Raw genomic sequence first — 21658 nt, forward strand, 5'->3', positions numbered from 1 at the left:
AGCATAAAGCAGAATTGGCAGTGGCATGTTCCCTAACAAGGGACAGTGTGAGTCAATTGTTCTCAAAGTAGGGGCAAGGTCATTTAAAAACAGATTGAACAGGAAGGGGGCCATAACGCAACCCTGTTTGACTCCTTTGGTTACTCTAATTTTAGGGGTCAATGGGCCAAGAGGCGGGCATTTCACTTGACAAGTGTTGTTGGTGTGCAGGGCTTTTATAAGCACTAAAAGTTTGGGATGGATTTCCAGTGCCTCCAGTTTTTGCCACAGGAGCTCTCTTATGACTGAATCAAAAGCCCCTTTTAGATCGATAAAGGCAGTATAGAGGTTAACTTTACCTCTCTTGGTGTATTTGGAGATGACCATATTTAAAACCATACAGTGATCTATTGTGGTATGCCCTTTTTTGAAACCAATTTGTTCTAAGCCCAATATCCTGTTGCTGTCAATCCAGGATGAGAGTTTATGTGAACGATCTGTTGAGCTCTCTCTGTGTCTAAATAATACATTAAGGCCCTTTCCACACAGGCCCAAAACAGCGCCCTAGGGACGGCAAAAATGCCGTCCCTAGGGAGCTGTTGGCATGGGGCGTGCTGCTGCATCACAGCAGCACCATCCTCGCTCCCCCCAGTGGCACAAAGCTGTCGTGCAGGGCAGGGGGGCGTGTCCCCTGGCCTGGGCGATGCACCAGAAGGTCAGAGGGAAGGGAAGGCGTTCAGACGTCGTCGTCTTCCCTGCCCCTACTAGGACCGTCCATGCAAACGGTCCCGGGGAGGTGTATATGACGCCGACACATCCCCGAGCATGGCCATGCGGAAACGGATTCATGGATTCACAGTATTGTGTCATCCACAAGCCCCTCCTATGATGACAGGGCAGAGAGTGATGGCACCTCAGTATTCTGAAGCCCCTCCCCTGTAAATGAAATTTTTAGTTACATTCCTAATCTGGGATGGGCAAGAAGTTTACCTTTCCTTGGGGAAGGTTCAGAATGATGACTTCCAGTTGACTCCTGACAGCTTGGTTTATGTTTGCATTATCTTTATTTTATTTAGTCTTTGTTACAGTATAAAAGTCAAGCAGATAAGGAACATGATTCTTTTTAAGGATTTTTTTCTTTTCTAATGCTTCATCAGAAAGATCACTTTCATCTTGCTTTTTTTGGGTAAATTTCCCTCATTTTTGTTTGTCTATTTCACAACATATGAATGCCCATTATACAAAAACAGATGTGAATTTCAAGAAAACATGTCTACTTAATTTTATTAATATAGTTAGAGAAAATAGTGACATAAAAAGTATGCAGAAACCATTAAATAAATTTGAAATCAAACCAGTATTGTTGTGAAATCTGGTATCATCCCTAGTGTAAAGTCATTCATTTTACTGCAGTGCATAGTATAATGTATGGACTCACTGGTTGGACTTTAAAAATCATATATTCAAATTTATGAGTAGTCTCCAGAAGATATGAGATATGCATTGTTATTCAATATCCTATTGAATTTTAGAATTTTTTTATCTACTATATTTTTCATTAAGGAAAATTATTTGCACTTGATAATTGTATTTCAGCTCTAACAAGTTTTGTTAAATGAAGCCCTGTAAAACTAGTACCGATATCTAGGAGAGGTTTGAACTGAAGCAGGGTGGGAAAGAAACAAAATATGTCACAAAAAAAGGATACATTCAGCAGTGCACTCATTATTAACAATGGACCTCTCGGGACTACTTGTGCATAATCTATTCCAGTCTTGTTGTATGCCTAAAATAGGAAGACATTATCAATGAGCAGCAGAATCTGGTAATAATAACACCGCAACATCATAATAAATAGGCAGAGCTCTTTTTTTGGTTCACTTTTTATATATCAAATGTATTTCATTGCTTACATTATAGTAGCAGATTAGAAACATCTGCTCATTTGCCACTAGTCTACTAGCAGCAGAAAGTCTTACTTATTTTTCTGCAGGCTATCCCACTTCAAGGCTTGGGTAAGAAGTCTATAATGCAGCTGTTGAGTGTTGATACAATTCCAGGTTTATACTCAGGAGTCCTTCAAGTGGAAACACCACCTCCTTGCCAAGGATTAGAGCAGTGATAAATTCCATTTGCTTTTTTCTTCTTTTGTTCCCCTACCCAGCTCCATCCCCCATCACAATAATTAGAAAAGATCGGACATCTAGGAACAGCGTGTCTCTGTCTTGGCAAGAACCGGAACATCCTAATGGGATCATCTTGGACTACGAAGTCAAGTACTACGAAAAGGTGGGAAGGCAGGACGAAAAGAACTGGGAAGAGATCTGGAAAAGTTCAAGCAGTAACACCAACAATTCACTAAGAAACTGAAAAGAAGCTGAAAGCTATAAAGTGTGCTTTCAAATTCATGTCTATCCGGCTGGCTGCCAATGCAGTAAGAAAAGCATCAAACAAAATTTACATTCTGAAATGCCTCATATTTAAACCAAGTAGTCACACTTAACACCTTTTTTAAAACTCAGGTATTCTGATATAAATGGATGCAGTGCATGAATCTTGAAAGGTTATAATAAGCATCTTTCGCATTCTTTAAATTTCCATTTATGTAGCATGATGGTAAATCTCCATTAATGGAATGCATTTCCATCAGTACAATGAGATATTCTCAGTTCCCCTTCTGTTCCAGCCACAAATGCTAATCCAGGAGCAAAGGGGATGTTGGAGCAGCATTAGAATTCAAGGCAGTATTATTTTGTGATCTCCTCCTGTCATTTAACCAATTTTTAATCCAAAAGGGAACCTGTCCTCTTATCTCATGGCTGTTAAGGTTCCTCAGGAGTCTTTGATGAGGCACCTTGTCAAAATATTTGGAAGTCCAAATATTTAATGTCTATTGGATTACCATTATCTATCACTTTCTCAAAGAACTCCAAATGGTTGGTGGGGCAGGACTTCCTTTTGCAGCAGCCACAGTTGTTTTCCCTCAACAGGCTTAATAAGTTCACATTTGTTTACACTTTCTGCTAATTGGCCTGGAACAGTTGTTAGGCTAACTGGCCTCTAATTTTCTGCTTTCCCTCTAGCTCCTTCTTAAAAATCGATGTAATATTTGCTACTCTCCAGTTTTCTGGTACAATGTCTAATTTTAATGACAAGTTACATATGTGAGTGAATAGATCAAGAATCTCACTTTTGAATTCCTTAAGAACCCTCAAATCTAAACAACTGACACACCAAACGTAGTTGAGCAACAGTATGATGTATCACAAAGGCTTCATCTGAGCAAATATATAATAATACCTATTGTAAAAGTGCACTGAATCTACTGTGGTTAAGAAGGTTTTAAGTATTCCATGTTACATTCTTAAATTCAGATTCTGACTGCTCCAAGCCAGTGCTGGAGCACCACTGTTAAAACATGTGTGCATATGGGATGGGGGAAATACTTTTCTTACCTGAGAAAGAAACCTGGTGAGTTCCTTTTCTTGCCACAGCAACCAGCTCCCCTGCTTCTATTCCTGTAGAATGAACTAGTTTGTAGAATGTGCTAGTGAGTCACCAGTCTTGCGGAGAACGATTTTCACAAGCACAAAAAGCTATCTGTTGCCAGTCTAGCAGCTGCTAAGAAATTAGTATGTGGATGATCAAAATCATTCTGTTTTCTTTTGCTCTTAGCCCTATTAGGTAGGCAGTGTTATTTGTCCAGACAAGGACTGGGTCATACTTTCTCTGTTTTAGATCAATTTTTTTCTGTCTGGTCACCCTCCTGCCTCCAAGGAAATCAGATTAAACAATTGGTGATACTGTTTTTAGCGGCCATACAACACGGCCATACAGCCCGGAAACCACACAGCACCCAAGTGATTCCGGCCGCGAAAGCCTTCGACAATAAATTGGTGATACTGTTTTTAGAAATCAGTACTCCCAAGAATGGGCTTCCAGAATCACAAGCCCCTTACATTATTCTGGCAATAAAAGTGACTGTAGTTCACACGCAATCTAAAAGCTGTATATACAGTCAACAATCATGCAAATGAAAACAAAGTAGGTTTGCCACATCTCAGTTGAGAAACTCCTAGGCCCCTTCCGCACACGCAAAATAATGCGTTTTCAAACCACTTTCACAACTGTTTGCAAGTGGATTTTGCCATTCTGCACAGCTTCAAAGAGCATTGAAAGCAGTTTGAAAGTGCATTATTCTGCATGTGCGGAATGAGCCCTAGAGATTTGGGGATAGAGCCAGGGGAGGAAGCTCAGCAAAGATATAATGCCATATACTCCACCCTCTGAACCTGCCATTTCTCCAGGTGAACTAATTTCTGTAGTTGGGAGAACTCCAGCCCACACCAGGAAGTTGGAAGCCCTAAATAAACCATAAAACCATGTGTCATTTCCACTGGCTTTGAATACGTCAGGTTTTAATGTGGTCATTTATTTCCTTAAAGCAGGAGCAAGAGACAAGTTACACCATTCTGAGGGCAAGAAGCACCAATGTCACTATTGGTAGTCTCAAACCGGACACCACTTATGTTTTTCAAATCCGAGCCCGAACAGCTGCAGGATATGGGAGCAACAGCCGCAAGTTTGAGTTTGAAACCAGCCCGGACTGTATGTATTTGCAGAAATTGATTTCAAATGTTTTCTACACAGTTTTAAAAATGACATGGCTGGCTGGTTTTATTCCTTTTCTAGTTCAGCAAATGCGATTCTATATTTATGATCTGCCTTTCCAGCTAACATGACTATAAATTTTTATATTTTGTCATTATTTTAAAACATGCTATGAGAAATATACCATAAAATAGTGCAGGTGGTATTCCTACTTCTCCTGCCACCTCCTATTTATGTTACTGGAATTAAATGAATTCTGTGCTAGATGGCAGCTCCTGCCGGGAAAGGAATTTAAAAGATCCACTGTGCTATAGTATTCTGATATTGTTGTCTAACCTTGCGGACTCCAAAAACTTTTGAACTGCAAAAGAACTGTTGAGTCATTTTTTTCCTGCAGACCCAAAAAATGGTGCATAAGTTTCATTACTTCCCAAGCCAGAAGTTTTTCTTCTTATCAGCAGTAGAGGTATTTGGAAAAGAAAAATGATTTTTAAAGGAAATTGTATGCAAATGTAAATAATGGCCCTGAACAGCCATTCTGCACTGTTACTAGCTACTTCACTTCTAGAGAAAAAGTGCACAGAAAAGCCATACACGGACATACTTCTCAAACACATGCAGAGACTGACCCAGGAGTTCAGAGAATGACCTAGAAGTCATGAAGCCCTCGTTAACCTTTGAAAAGCATCTGTCTACCAGCTATTGCATTTGGATCCAGACTAAATTTTCTGATAGCTGAATGGAACTGCCTCTGTCCTCCCACTGCCGTCCGTTGATTTCCATGAAATGCTGCTCATGAGAGATAGGGGACCAAGCGGAATGAAATGAGGGGACATATAGCAAGAAAAAGGAAGTTGATTGGAAGGTGCCAATCTGGATCTGAACCTTAGTATTTATCTTTATTAGCAGGATAAAGATCAATATTGGCCTAACCTAAAATATTGCTGCAAGGGTTATTGAGATAGTACAGTGAAGTGTGATAACATTTATTTTGGGAGGGAGACCATAAAATGAACAGCACAGTCATATGAACTTAGACTAGAATAACTTTGCATAGGATTGCACTGGAAATAATCATGAAGATGCTACATAGATGAGTATAAATTCTGTTTATGTCTGAAATTCAACCCAGCCTGTCATTTGGAATTTTCTTAAATGAAGCAAATAGAAGAATGCAGAGGTAGAGGATAAAGGCCGCTCTTATATCTGAACTGAGAAAGCTTTGCACTTATGTGTATTTTTTCGGATAGACAATGCAGGTGGGTTGTTATGTTGGTCTGCAGTACAGGAATAATATTCCAGTCCAGTAGCTCTTTAAAGATCAACAAGACTTCTAGGGTAGAAGTTTTTGAGAATCAAAGCTCAGATACCATGAAGCAAGTGTTAACTCTGTTGGTCTTTAAGGTACTACTGGACTTGAATCTTGCTCTCTTTAAAAGCATAGGTTCTCCATATTCTGTATATTATTTTCCCTTCAGTTTTCTTGAAATAATTCTCTAAGTGTCCTACCTGTACCTGTGAAACTGTTTTAGAAATTAGGATGTAGAGTAACCTGCTCACCCGCAGACATCTGGACCGCTGTTACAAACATATGTGGCAAAGCCATGGAGAATTTCTGTGAAATCACCTACTGTGTGATCACAGTGTAATCGAACTCAAATATAATTTCATCTGAGGACAGAAGTTTTTCAAGCTGACAAAGTTTCATATATTGCTAGTATGAATATGCACAGTTCTTTCAAAATTTAATTTAACCAGACATTTCCCTAAGAAAAGTGCTCACTAGCACTGCCAAAATACATTTTCTTCAGAAAACTGAACAAAATCTTCATTAACCTTTTGGCATCAAATTATGGATTTAATTTGTTGTTATCAGAAATAGTCACATTTCGTGTAAGATTGTGTTTGTAAACAGGGAAATCATGCTGTGCACTTCTGTAGGCATTGTTTGATTTAGTTCCACCCTATTCACACATTATATGCAGGAATAGATTCTCCGGGGTTTTTAGTGCATTAAGTTCAAGGAACTATTGAGGAGTTTTCTTGTGCTTTTCTTTCTAAAGAAAAAGAAAATACATTTTTAAATAGTTGAAGGACACACTGAGAATTGGGGAAATTTTCTTTGGTAATATTCAAACAATATGCGAACTAGTAATAAAAATGAGATGAGTGCACTTATCAGATGTTTTATTCTTTTGAATCTGGAAGTTTGCTCATTGCTACATTCCAGTCCTCTGAATTCTAATTTAACTAGAATCGTCTAAATTTATTTTTGAAACTGGTCCATAGCCAACATGCTAGATGTTTCAGTTCTTTCAATATGTGCTACCAGTGTACACATTTTCATTGATAAATCACTACAAAGAAACATTCTTGATGTAAACCCATGCTTCTTACAAGATTCTGCTTGTGTGATTGTACAGACACTGTATATAGGATTCTATAAAGATGCATTTTATGTGGTTTTAATATTGGGCAAGAACATATGAAAAGCAGTCACATCAAGAATGGTATTATGGTATTTTATCAATGAACACAAATGCACATGTACACTGTTAAAACACTGTTCCCAGAGCCTCTTGATTCAACTGTAGTGTGGTTTTAGTGCATTGACATTGTTAATATAAAGAAGGGGAAAAGGCAAAAATGAGCTAAAGGATTGGAAAGCTCCAGAAACCAGCACATTTTTTTCTCTCTTTTTATTTCCATATTCGGGACTGACTATTCTGTACAGATTCAGAAATTTAAAAGAAGGGAACAATGGAGAATGCCTAATGCATCAGCTCCACTTCAGAAACAAGATCAGGTATTTTGGATCTCAAAATTCAGAGAATTCAGATAGCAAAGGATATATTTGCTTATACTTGCAATCTATTTTTTAAAGAAAGAACTAGAGTGTTCCTTTATTTGAACAATTAAGGAAGAACTTTCAAACTCTCTTAAAAGTAGAAACTATTCAGAAGTAAAACTGTGCACAGTGAGTTATATAGTCCTCTACTGATTTGTTAATATTCACACAATCATGTTTTATCCTCCAGTTGTTATCCTTGTTAGGAGAAGAAGTCTGTGCTCCAACAGTGGCAAATTGTTGTATTTTATGTTAAGTAACAACTCAAATACAGTCATATTTTACAAAGGAGGTAGGGATGAGAATCACCTAGCACTCAAAGAACTATCAATTCTTTGATAGAAATTCTTTGACCACAAGAGGATTAAGACATGCTTTTCTTAAACTTAAAGCCTTCCACTCATGTCACATGACATACTATTCTTGAAACTGGAGGAGAGTTTCTAAAGTGCTTTGTGACACAGCATGGAGGAATCTGCTGTTCAAAGGGGAAAAAGTAAAGAATTCCAGTGGTCTACCACAAACCCTGAATACCAGTTGCTGCGAATCAAATAACTAGGCAGGACAGTTGTTTTTATGTCCTACTTATGGGCTTCCCAGAAGCATCTGCCTGGCAACTATTAAAACAGGATGGTGGACTTTGATTTGTTCCATCAGGACAGTTTTTAAGTCCCCTTTCATGAGCCTAAATAACTTTTTTTTCATTGTGATCGTCTGAAAACTTTCCCTATTCTTCACATTCAGAATATATAGAATAACTTGGCTTCTACATTCTAAATTAACAATGTCATTTAAAAAAATCATACAAAAACTTCAAAATGGAAATAATGAAATGTTCTGCTTTTAAATTTCAAGTGCTTATCTTATAACATTCCAAATTGAATTATTAGTTTTGAGACTTGCTTCCCTCAACAGAATTATGGAAAATATTTGACAGCTTAACATTCAATCTGTCTGTCTAAACTATAATGACATTCAGCAATAATATAATGACCTAGTAGTTAGCCCTGATTAATTTGTCAGATGTATGAATTTTGAAAAAGGAAGGAGGAATTCCAACCTTATAACATAACATAGATTATACCACAGATATTGTAGTGATAACTTTTAACTTGTCCCAGGGCCCAGTTGTCTAAAGTTTAAGAAATGTTCTGTTTGGAGAATATAATGTCTCACAAAAATAAACAGAGAAATTTTGTAGCAAGCCAAACAATCTTGCACTTGACATGTTTGAATTTTTGAGATTTGTGAGCTTTTAAAAATTCCAGTTCTTTCTAGAAAAGCTGAGTTCTTACTTTATTTAACAAATGGCTAGTAAAGTAACCTTTAGCTGTTGAAATAAATTATATGATGCACTTACAGTATCAAAAACCATTCAGAGACTAATTTATGGGAACGTATGGGAAAATATATGGGAAATAAATATGTTTTTGTGTTGAGCAAACATATATGTACTTGCCGTGGCAAATTAATATAATAGTTTAGTATATTAGTTTAGTATATTAGTATATAGTTTAGTATATTAGAGCATTTATTATGCTAATTAGTTATTACATTTTTTATTATACTAATTTTATTTTGAAGCAAATTTTTATTGATCACTTTGGCAATCATGTTGAATATGGATATTCTTGTGTTTCAATAACTTTCAGAATTTGAATGCATAGCTCCTTGCATAGTTGATTTCATTGGATACCATTCAGCTAAGATGAAGTGCTTTTAATTTCCATTGATTTCAGTGGTGATTGTGGGAAAGAAGTCAAATGTTCATTGTAACCAGTGTAGGTTTTTCATTTGTGTTAGGAGCTGAACTGAAACAAAGCTGATTTAAGACTCCTATTTTCTGTACCACATACTTTACTAAAGAAATTAAACACAGAATGTTGAACTGTTTCATCCATTAAGCTAGGTTTCTATAGCTAAACATTCCTAGTTTAATTTTAATTCATCAGTAAAAACTAATGATGATCATTGTGATATATTTTATTTTTCCCAATTACTTCAGACTTGTAAACAGATCTATAGAACTTTCTCTTCACTTTCCTTTGAATATAATTAGTTAGTAAAGAGTGAATAGTTTCCTAGCTGAGAAATTGAGCATGGTTGTTCCCAAATGGAGAACAAAGTGATGTAATTGCTTAATCTGTCTGCTGTCTACATTTGTCTGTGGTAATATATATATTGACTCCTTTTTATTTCCTTTAATTTCTAGCTTTTTCCATCTCAAGTGAGAACAGCCAGGTTGTAATGATTGCCGTTTCAGCTGCAGTAGCAATTATTCTGCTCACAATTGTGGTTTACATCCTGATTGGGAGGTTAGTTCACAATTATTTAAGCCATTGTATTTCCATTTCTCTCTTACTGCATAAGAACAAAAATAAGCATTTTTGCTATGGCACTGTCATGGAGCAAACCTAAGGTAAAAGAGGTGATGGGCCTACTCAGACAAAATTGGGAAAGAGGTGGTAGGCAGATTATAGAAAGGAGGAAGGTTCAGTGTCTTTTTTGCCTCAGTTTTTTTCCTCCTGAAGAAGAGAACAGTTTAGTCTAGAAATGGTCATAGACAAGTGACAGTGCTGGGGCTGCTGGTTGTCATGGACAGAAACTGAGAAGCACCCAGCTGCACTGGATGAACACAACTTTCCCAGACCACATAGTTTGCACCCAGGAGTGCTTGAAAAACTTTCTAGAAAGCTTGCTGAGCCTTTGTCATCTTCAAGACCTCTTAGAGGATGGTAGATGTTCCGCAAGACTAGAGGGGCAAATATTATCCCAATATTCAAAAAAGGAAGGAGAGATGACCCAGGAAACTGCAGGCCAATGTCTGACCTCCATTCCAGGGAAGATTCTGGAGCAGATTTTAAAGGGGTCAGTCGGCAACCATTTGAAGGACAACTTGGTGATCCAGGGAAGTTAACACAGATTTGTCTCTAGTGGGTCCTGCCATACCAATCTTGTTTCTTGGTTGTGGAGTGTGGGAATGCCATCAACATTGTATTATCAAAGGCTTTCATGGCCAGATTCAACTGGTTGTTGTGGGTTTTCCAGGCTATGTGGCCATGGTCTCGTAGATCTTGTTCCTAACGTTTCGCCTGCATTTGTGCTGGCATCTTCAGAGGTGTATCACAGAGAAAAGACTGTTACACATTGTGTCCTAGTGGACACAACAACCAGCCATCAATATTGTTTATCTGGATTTCAATATAGCTTTTGGTAGGGTTTTCCATGATGTTCTGATGGATAAACTGGAGAACAGCAGATAAGATAGAGAACTGGTTGGAGACCCATACTCCAAGAGGAGTTGCCAGTAGCATTTCATGTGATTGAAGGGAGGTGTCCAATGGGGTGCTACAAGAGTTGGTTCTGAGCCTGGTACTTTTCAGTATTTTTATAAATTATCTGGATAAGGGAATAGAGGGGCTATTCATGAAATTTGCAGATGATACCATATTAGGAGTTGTAAACAACCTGGAAAATAGAGATAGAATCCAACAAGATCTGGATACACTGGAAAAGTAGGCTGATGTAAACAAGATGCAGCTAAATAAAGATAAGTACAGAGTTTTACATCTGAGTAACAAAAATGAGAAGCATGCATACTGGATGAGGGATATATTTCTGGGTAGCAGTGTGTGTAAACAAGATCTTGGGATGCGGGTGAACCATAATCTTAATATGAACAGCCAGTGTGATGCAACAGCAAAAAGGGCTAATGTAGTCTTGGGATATATTGTGGTAGAACATTCAAACTGCAAGATGTTATAGTCCTACTGTACTTCACATTGGTCAGGCTGCACCTAGAGTTCTGGAGGTTCTGGTTCTGCACCTGGCTGCACCTAGAGTTCTCCAGGTTTTGGAGGCACACAGTACAAGAAAAAGGATGGGGATAGAATGGAGCAAATGCAAAGGAGAGAGAGAAGGGTGCATTTGTTTCAGAGTACATTTGTTGGATACTAATGTTTTTCAGCACATTTGGCTGTGTTCATTCTGTGTGTTTTCTAAATATTTCATGCTTTGCTATTTGTGCATTTTAAGCTTGTCAGTTGGACTATTATATTGTGTTATCATGACCGGTTGCTACGTTGTTAGCCACTTGGAGTATTAAGAGACAAGGTGGAATAAAAATATTTTATATAAATAAATAAAATGGTTAGTCTATTTAGGGCTCCGTTGGCTGAACAGGACATAAGCACAGGTATATACATTAATGAGGCTATAAACAATTGTAGCACCAGTTTTTCAGAACTTATTAAAAACAGCTATAAACATTCTGAAGTAAATGTAAAATTAAACTAGTGAGTCCAAAAATCATCATATTTTCTCATTAGCCAATTTCCTCTAATTCCCTCAGAACGTAGCTATGTAAGGTACAAAGAAAACAAATGGTATTAAAGTTTCTTCCAGGGACTTAGTTGTTTAAGGGAAATGTTTCATTCTATATCAACAGTGTATGCATTTCTGATTTTTTTTAACTATTATTTCTTTTAGATTCTGTGGGCATAGTAAATCAAAACATGGCACTGATGAGAAGAGACTGTATTTTGGCAATGGGCATTGTAAGTTACAAAAAGTAGTACATAATGTCACATATTCTATTAACAGAGTTATTTGCACTGTGAATGAATTTACGTGGAGGGTATATTTAAACATTACGCTGGTGGCAAGGAAAAACACATTCAACTTTGCATGCATCTAGAGCCTCATTTAAACTGGGATAGTATTCATGATGTCCTGCTGCACTGGTTTCCTGTCATTGCAATTCTAGCACATCTCTGGTCTCATCACACTTCATGCCCAGAGACTAATATAGGGGCTAAACAAGATGTGTTCACGTTACACTGGTAAATTGGAACTGGCAGTGTTAGATCTCAGTTGCAGTAAATTGGCTAGAATATTTTATAATGACAATATCTCTATAATTAATACTAGATCCAACTTCTAAATCTATTTTCTTTATATCACATCCTCCGTAAAAAAAAAAAGTGTCTCACAAAGAGAAAATATGTTGATGTAGTATTATTTAACAGATATGTGAGACTGTTAATATTATCTGTCTCAGTAACTGTCTCATTTCCCCAATTTCCTCTAGTGGAGAGACGTTCCAAGGCAGCAGTATAAACTTTGTCATTTTTTGGATGAGAGAGTACTGAATACCCAGGGAATAAAATTCTCACTTTATTTATAAATATGTGAACAGAGCCTGTAACAAATCTAAATGATAGTAAGGCTGTTAATCATGAATGCATTTCTTAAAGAGCCTCCCTAGAATGCTTCATTTTCAGACAACTCAAAATTCATATGGCAAACTAGCTTTATACTGCTTTTATTCTGTCCCCCCTGTATCAACAATTATTCAGTTTATCCAGAGTTTATTTAGGTTGCTTTTCAAAACCTCATTCATGTTACCTGTTACAGGGACAAAAGTCATAGCCAGCCTTTTCATTCTAAGCAAATCAGTCACTTTCATAGTAATACTGTTAAGCATTACCAACTTTAAAATTTCATTGCTACTGATTATTGGCAATTTCTGAAATCTTTCTCCTTGGGTAGAAGTTCAGAAGCTTGTGTTGCAGTTCAGAATTTTTTCATTTGTTGAGGTTCAGAAGTTTTGGTTGAAGTTCAGAAGCTTTCCTTTGTTCTGACAAAAGTTTAAAGCTTGAACAAAAGTTGACAGTTCAAGGATCCTTGTGCAGGCAGAAGAGACATGTGCCCCTGCTGGAAGGCTCCTTATTCATAAGGAATCATTGGAGCCAATCATGTGTGTTCAGCAATTCATATACATATGTATGTCTTATGTATACTTTTGGCCACTTGAAGTACTAATACTTCAACTATAGCAGTTTATAATGTGACTTGAAATTATTCGGATAATAAACATTACAAAAGATTTTTGAAAACCCAAGTTAATGGACTTCAAAAATGAGCAAAAAATAACATGTTAACAGTCTGATCTTAAAAGTAACAAATGCTAGCCCTTCAAACTAGACACAGGTCCACTCACAAATTCATCAACATTTTTCTGATTTTACTGATTTTCTGTGTGTCCCTGGTTTTTGTTAAATGAAGGTTAATGTGTGTAAATTGAAATGTTTAACAAATGTGATGGAGCAGGGATTTACATATAAGGAGGACAGGACTTGGATAGGATTTCTTTTACTATGTACGTGCTATAGTTTGTATATTCTATTTTATCTCTATTCCCTCGGTAATGTGATGTATTTTTTTTACATAACAGAAACACTGGTGATCAATTACAGACTGATCTTTTCTTTCTTTCTTTTTTTTGCATCTGAGAAATAATTCCTTCTGTGTGGTTTTATTTGTGGTTGCTGGAATTAAAACCTCTCCATAATTGTAGTTGTGTTGGGACAAATGAAACTTCAAGCTGCTTTTCTCTAGAGCCTTTCCCCCACAGGAACGTGACTATACTTCCTTTATGGCAAGCACACAAGCTGTGAGATCCAGCTACTTAAGGCCTCACACTGACAGTTAACACACTGGTCTTAAGCTACCCATTTAGCGGCATGTGCCTCACATCATGAGGTCTTCATTATTCAAATTTAATTAGGATATAAAACAGAAGCAGCCATTTTAAATGTGCCATGGACAAATAACAGGTCAAAATTTGTTCTGCCCACCCTTGTACAGTGGAATGTCACAATCTCTATTTTTAAAATTAATCACAGTACTTACATTCCTGTGGATTCATCCACTTAATTTTTTTTTTTGCTTTGACAGTCCACAATCTCTTTTTCTAATGTTTTAATGTGAAAAAGATCCCAGAGTTATGATTTTCCTGGGAAATATCCTATGAAAAAATTCTGAATTACACTAAAAATATGTTTTATGCCTAATACTGGAAACTGTAAAGTTTGCAGATGACAACAGTGTATTTAGCTAGTCGTTGTTTGGAAAATGAATATGCCACTTTGCTAGAGATCTGCAGTATTGTAGTCGAAGCTCATTGTGCTTATGACTGACCACGGTTTGCTGAACAGTTGTACATTAAGAAATAAGAGCTCCAGTTTTTAGGGATACCATTTCAGTTTGTATCTCTGAAGCTTTACTCTAAAGTGTTAGTAATTCTGGTCACCCATCAGCAATACAAAATAATTATTCATCTGCAAAAAACTTGGTTTAAAAAATCTACTTAATATCCAAACAACCATCAATAGTAAAAACTCCTTTTTTTACCCTTAAGTTGCATACATTTACCGTGTTTCCCCGAATATAAGACAGTGTCTTATATTAAATTTTGCTCCCAAAGATGTGCTATGTCTTATTTTCAGGGGATGTCTTATTTTTCCTGTGTTCTGTTCATCAGGCATGCTTTCAAACAAAAACTTTGCTATGTCTTACTTTCGGGGGATGCCTTATATTTCGCACTTCAGCAAAACCTCTACTATGTCTTATTTTTCGGGGATGTCTTATATTAGGGGAAACAGGGTAGCATCTCCAATTTCAGTTCTCATCTTAAAGAGCCTTAAACCATAAATGTTCAATTTAACCAGTGAATGTGTGAAACATTATTTTGTTTGATATCTCAGCTGCCAGCCTGTGTTTGTTGCTGGCTGGTTGTTGGCCTTTCTTTACAATTCGAGCCTCATCCCGAGCCCTAGGAAGTTGTAATGTATCGGCACAGTATTCGTGCGGATCCTAGCAGGGCTGCCTTCTGAATCTGACAGATGTTAATTTTGTCAATTTGAGGATGTTTCAAATGCCACCCCAGTGTATTCAGGATGGCGCCCAGTGTGCCGATTACCACTGGGATTACCTCAGCTGGTTTGTGCCATAGTCGCTATATCTTGATTTTCAAATCATGGTATTTAGTGACCTTCTCATATTCTTTTTCAGTGACTCTGCTATCACCAGGTACTGCTATGTCGATGATGGTCACTTCCTTGTCCTTGATCACTGTGATGTCTGGTATATTGTGTTGGAACATAATATACCAGACATCACAGTGAGCAAAGACAAGAAAGTGGCTGATTGGATTCGAAAGTCCCACAAGATCTTGACCTTCTCATTTTCTATGATGTTCTCTGGACAATGTTCCCACCAGTTTTTAGTTGTCCTAATGTTGTAATTCTTACATAAATTCTAGCAGATCACCTTAGGCATCTAGCTGTGCCTCTGTTTGTACTCTAGGCAATCTGTTTGCAACAGCTGAGTGCATAATCTACAGAGAGAAGTTATGGCAGAACAGCTTAACACATACACATGTGCTTATTATACAGTGTTCACGACAGAACCCGTTTAGCAATATGGACTACCATTAATAATTTGGTATAAATGATCTATGCTCTTTGCAATTTCTAGCCATCTGATAACACAGAACCTCTGGGATGTGCATTTTTAAAAAGGAGCAGCAGTCCCCTCCCCTTTGAGGCTTTTAAATAGCTATTGCTTTTTACTGGGGGCAAACAGCAGTCTGTAACATGCAGCCTGCGTAGATGGCAGGAAGCCTTTACAAGATTTTAAAGGCATGTTGCTGTATGGGGTGAATGTATTTAAAGTTGCTAACTCTGACTTGGGAAATCCCTGGAGATTTAGTGGTATTTCCTGGACAGGGTAGAGTTTGAGGAGGTAAAGGAACTCAGCAAAACTACGATGTCACAAAGTCTGTCTTTGAAAACTGCACATGCCGTCAGAATGTATAAGGAAGGGCCCCTGGGTAGGTGGCCGGATGGAAAAAAGGTAGTCGGCTGTGTCTCTGACTGGGCAGGGCAATCCTGAGGGGGAAACCCCAAGGGCCACCGTGGTCCCATGTACATGCTGATCCGTCTTGGACTGGTGAAATTGGATGTGCACCTCAAAGCCACACACATCCATAGGTCCAACAGCACAAGGGCCCAGCTGCTATGGTCATCCCAAGATGTGGGCACCAATACATTCCAGCGAAAAGCCCCCCCCCCCCCAAAAAAAAAACAAGGAAAAGGCTGCCCGAAACAGCTTTAATTCGAACTGGGAGGAGCAGATACTCAACAGCTGACTAGATAGGCCTGCCAGCATGACTAGGGTAATGGGCCTGCAGCTGTTATGGAGACACGGTGTTAAGCGGCTTCACCTTTCAATAGCTCTCCTAGTGAGGAAAGAGTGACATGGATCGGCTACGCCCAGTGTCTTGCAGTAAAAGGAAATGGCAGCTAGATGCATGAATAAGGTTTTGGAGTCCCAGCCCTGACCATGAAAGTGTGCCAGGTAGCAAAGAACCACCCCCTCTGTGGAGAAGGTGAAAACGTGAGGGGCAAAGCGGGCCAAGAAGGCCAGGAAGGCAGAAACAGCCTATTGGTATGCCTGCCGCATTGTTGGGGTCAGGGACCTGAGAACTCCCTGAATAATCAGGTGCTGCCAAGACTTCACAGGTCCAGCGGAAACACTTCGGGTGAGGTCTCACATTGGGGACCTGGGCTCAAAATCTCTCTTCCTGGAAGCAAGACAAAGCATCTGCAATACTATTATCAGTGCCTGGAATATACTTTGCTGAGAAAGAGATGGTATAAACCAAGCATATAAAGCACCGCACTAAATGCATGACCTGATTGGAAACTGACTACCCTCAGCGTTTGTTGGGCATTGCTTTCCATTGCCTTCTCAATTAATTGGATGACTGAAGTTGTTATAATTATAATTGGGACTCATTGTGTTCTTTAGTGGGATGTTAGTATAGAGTTTTTCATCTAGTTGTTGAATCCTTTCTATTGTGACACTAACAATTAGACTATTTTTTCTGATTGAGTTTAGCATATATGTAGCGAATTTATACTGTGGATAGCGTACGTAGGATTGTTTAGTCTTAGGCTGTTCTTGGATTATAAAATTCTGATAGGAAGTCGCCATCTGAGTCCTCTATGTTATTATCAGGTTAAGTATGATTATTTTTGTTCTATTGTTATGGTTGCTATTATCTTATATAATGCTGTAATGTGGTTGTATAATTGTTGTGTAATTATGTTATAATGCATTTGATGTTATTCGGTAGACATGTTATGAAATGATGTTGTTGTTATGGATGTTGTGATGTCGTAACATTTTTGATGTTATGATACTGTCATATTATGAAATGTCACGTTTGTGGATGATGAAATATTTATTATGTTAATTATGTTTGAGTTTTGTTAATCTGATATGGAAATATTGATCATTTGTTAATTTGATGTTGGAAATTGTTAAGGGTTTATTGATAGACTATGTCTTATTGCTGATGTTATGATTAGTTTTACTGAATTGTTATGCCTTATTGTTCTATGTTATGATGTTGTTCACCGCCCTGAGTCCTCCGGGGGAGGGCGGTATTCAAATTAAAATTCCAATTCTGTGAAGAAATTCTGGTTTTTGACCATCATGAATATACATCAACTCAGTTCTGGGGACATAAATCATTTGCAACTTTTTTGTAGGAAATACCTTGTAAAAACATAGGAGTATTTCAGTAATATAGTTTGACCTATATGTTTCCTGGGACTTCTGGTTCCAACACTTATTTGTCTTTCTGCCTGTAGGACAAATACAAATTCAGGCAAAATGTTGAGGACGGGTGTGATATAGTAGTTAAAATACTAGACTGGGACTAAGGACACTTGTTTTCAAATCCCCACTTAGCCATAAAACTTCCTGGACCAATCAGTCTATCTCAGCTTACCTCTCAGGGTTGCTGCAAGGATAAAGCAGGGGAATATATATGCTGCCCTGAACTCCTGAGGGGAAGGCTGGAATGGAAATGTAATAAATAAAATAAAGGCATTTCAGCCATACTGAACTTCAAGCTGCTGTATTGCCTGAATAAATCTATAAGAAATAAGAATGTTTTCTGTTCCATTAAAAAAGGCATCCAGATACTGAAAATGAAGGCAAGATTATATTTTCCGCTCTCTTGAAAGCTCTGGGGGTAAATGTGCCTCCTTTCCTGTAGTTTGGCTAATGATATCATGCAACTTTTTGTAACTTTCACTGTAGTGGGTTTTTTGTTTTGTTTACAGTGCATACTTGTTAACATTCTGATTAGCTTTTTGCATTTATGGTTTTCTTTCACTGAAGGCTCACATTTCATTCTCATTTTTTTTAAAAAAACCAAACAGTAAAACTCCCAGGCCTCAGAACTTATGTGGACCCACATACCTACGAAGATCCTAATCAAGCCGTCCATGAGTTTGCAAAGGAGCTAGATGCGACTAGTATTGCCATTGACAAAGTTGTTGGAGCAGGTAAGGATTGTTACACAGTGACGCACCACCCATTTCTGTGTAGAAGCTATGTTTGTGGCATTTTATTTATTTTATTTATTTATTTTTCAGATTTTTAGACCGCCCCATCCCCTAGGGGCTCTGGGCGGTGTACAACACAGTAACCACCGTGTACAGCTAAAAACAGCTAAAACCTTTAAAAGCAGCAGTAAAATAGGAAACTAACTATAATAGTTAAATTAATTCATAGAATGGCGTCCGCAGTCTCAATTTCAAACCCTCTTGCCGGAGGGAAGGACAGCAATCCCAAGATGATAAGGCCCAGATGTATGGCCATGGGGGGGGGGGGCACCATCAACGGCTGGTACCTCCAAAAGCCCGGCGGAACAGCTCCATAAGGTCCCGCAGGGCCCGGACAGCTGGTGGAAGAGCGTTCCACCAGGCTGGGGCCCAAGGGGCTGTAAAGGCCCTGGCCCGCGTGGAGGCCAGCCGTATCATCAAGGGGCCAGGGACCACCAGTAGATTGGCCTCTGCTGAGCGAAGAGGCCGTGTTGGGACGTGTGGGGTGATGCGGTCCCGAAGATACGAAGGTCCCAGGCCGCGTAAGGCCTTAAAGGTCAGTACCAACACCGTGAAGATGATTCGGAACTCTACTGGAAGCCAATGCAGCTGGCGTAGCACAGGCTGGATGTGATCCCAGATGGCAATACCTGCAAGCAAACGCGCAGCTGCATTTTGGACCAGTTTTAACCTCCGAATCAAACGCAAGGGAAGGCCCGCGTAGAGCGAGTTACAATAGTCTAATCTGGAGATGACCGTTGCATGGATCACTGTGGCCAGGTCGGTCTGGGAGAGAAAGGGGGCCAACCGCCGGGCCTGACGGAGGTGGAAAAAAGCAACCCGGGTTATATGGGCCACCTGGGTCTCCATTGATAGAGACGAATCCAGGTGGACCCCCAGGTTGCGTACGGAGGGGGTCGGTGTCAATGTGACCCCCTCCCACACCGGCGGCTGAAACATCCCCCTCTCCCCCTCACGGCCCAGCCAGAGGATCTCCGTCACAGAACACTCTGTGAAGATCGAGCTGTTATTGAAAGGTTTCTGCATGCTGAATGGAGCATCATTTTGACTGACAGATCTGGTTGTCTAGACCACAGGTGTCAAACTAGCGGCCCTCCAGATGTTATGGACTACAGTTCCCATCATCCCCTGCCAGCAGTTCTCAGCCCCACCTGGAGGGCCGCGAGTTTGATACGTATGGTCTTGACCCTCTTCCCTTTCCCAGGCAGAGCACAGCCATCAGCAAAGTCACTTTTGCTCTTTCATACAGCTTGTATTGGAATATTATTTAGTGAGCTTTCTTTTAGCACTGTGGTTGCCTTCACACAGCATTGGATATTGCACTATTCTTGTGTGTGGAGATAATGTGAAACTAGATTGTCTGATATCCTGCAAAGCATGAATGCTGCCTATGTGTATCCAGACCTTTTCTGTATTAAAAAAACCAGATGAAACAAATAGGTATTTCAGTAAGAAGAAATGCATTTGTTGTGATTAGTGTACCAATTGATGCAGTACTGTGTTTCTGGCTGTAGAGAGTGCCAGATATATTACTGCTTGTATGCAGAAACAAGCTGAATTGCAGATTATATGAATAAAAATTAAACTATAACTTTGTTAAATTTAAAGAATCAGAAGTGATGAAATAATTTAACTGAATTAACTACCTCTTTCTTATTGGGGGTTAAACTACCAGGATTTAAACAGCAGAAGGATCTATTCCCTTTCTAATTACTCTTTGGATTATCCTTTTCCAAGTTCATGTGCAGTTGTATCAGATTTTACAGGCCTCTGAGTTTAACTATATTTCTAAGTCATTCTGTGTAGAGGTAGTGCCTGTGTCAGCTTAGCTAGCTTAACTAGACTCAGCAGCTGTGGTAGCCTGGTATAAGGATGCTTCCTTCATTCTCTAAGTTATGCCTCGGAAATGTCACCAGGGTAATGGACATTTGAAATGTGCATGCTCAGACACCCTTTGCCAGCACTGCCATGACATTCATGAACAATTTTATTGTAACTGAAACTAACATTTAACCCACCCACATTATCCAGTGTATGTGGTGGGGGGGGGGAAGGGAAAGAAGATTGTAAGCCCCTTTAAGTCTCCTTACAGGAGAGAAAGGGGGCGTATAAATCCAAACTCTTCTTATCTTCTAAATACCACTGTGCGACTCCAGTGCCGTGAAAAACCACAGGAGCAGATCCAGGGTAGAACTTTTGTATTTTTCCTGCCTAGCCGTTCCGGCCCGCCCAACGCTTTCTGCACCAAAAGTGTGAGCCAGAAATGCAAATGATAGATGGGGGTGGGGTTGCTTTGATCACATTAAGCAGAGGCTTGTGTGCAGCTCAAAGAGGAGGGAGGGGGTCACCCTCTGCTGAGTGCAGTGGCAAAAATTCATCTGCTGGAGGAGGGAGCAGATTTACGGGCAGAGGTGCAGAGAGGAGAAGAGGCGTGCGTGAAAGTAATCGCGGTTTTCCAGCGGTCATCTGTGTAAAAGGGCTCCCTCCTCCTCTCCTAAATGGGGTCTTTCACTACAGCTGTTGCAGAAGGGCTGCCCCCCTCCCCTCCCCGCTCATACACTTTCCTCCTGTCCTGCCTGGGAAAAGCAGACTGTTCTTCATTCCACCGCCCCCCTTCTCTTTCTAAATTCACTGTTTCTCCCTCCGTGAAAGTGAATGGGGGAATGCGGGAAAATGACGCCATTTGAGTGACACAACCAGTGGCCAATCAGAATGCAGGAAACAGCTTGTCTGGGGCAAATGAAAAAAGCACTGTGCCTGTGCTGGAGTAGCATAGGGGCAGAAGCGGTGATCCGTTAAGAATCACAGACCGGGGCAAAATTGAGCTGGTATGTGAGATCCCGGGTACACCTAGGTGCAATTTCACCATGAAGAAATGGTCTCAGAGTCCTTGTCAGAGGAACCTAAGAGCAGAATTTTCTGAGAGCTCAGACTACTAGTCCCCGATTCAGCCATT

General features: G+C 39.3%; 1 protein-coding gene across 2 annotated transcripts in view; it reads left to right on the forward strand.

The window, feature by feature from the left end:
- EPHA3 (EPH receptor A3) overlaps positions 1 to 21658 on the forward strand; it is a 247937-nt gene that overhangs the window by 195006 nt on the left and 31273 nt on the right. Inside the window, exons 6-10 of one of the 2 annotated variants that reach the window (XM_048492811.1) lie at positions 2144 to 2268; positions 4428 to 4587; positions 9651 to 9753; positions 11927 to 11994; positions 18517 to 18642. In XM_048492811.1, coding sequence (XP_048348768.1) covers positions 2144 to 2268; positions 4428 to 4587; positions 9651 to 9753; positions 11927 to 11994; positions 18517 to 18642 — 582 coding nt within the window. Of the gene's footprint in view, positions 1 to 2143; positions 2269 to 4424; positions 4588 to 9650; positions 9754 to 11926; positions 11995 to 18516; positions 18643 to 21658 lie in introns of both variants that reach the window. The other variant, XM_048492810.1, reaches the window with a different exon arrangement.

This window comes from Sphaerodactylus townsendi, linkage group LG04 (genome assembly GCF_021028975.2).
Source record: "Sphaerodactylus townsendi isolate TG3544 linkage group LG04, MPM_Stown_v2.3, whole genome shotgun sequence".
Taxonomy (NCBI): domain Eukaryota; kingdom Metazoa; phylum Chordata; class Lepidosauria; order Squamata; family Sphaerodactylidae; genus Sphaerodactylus; species Sphaerodactylus townsendi.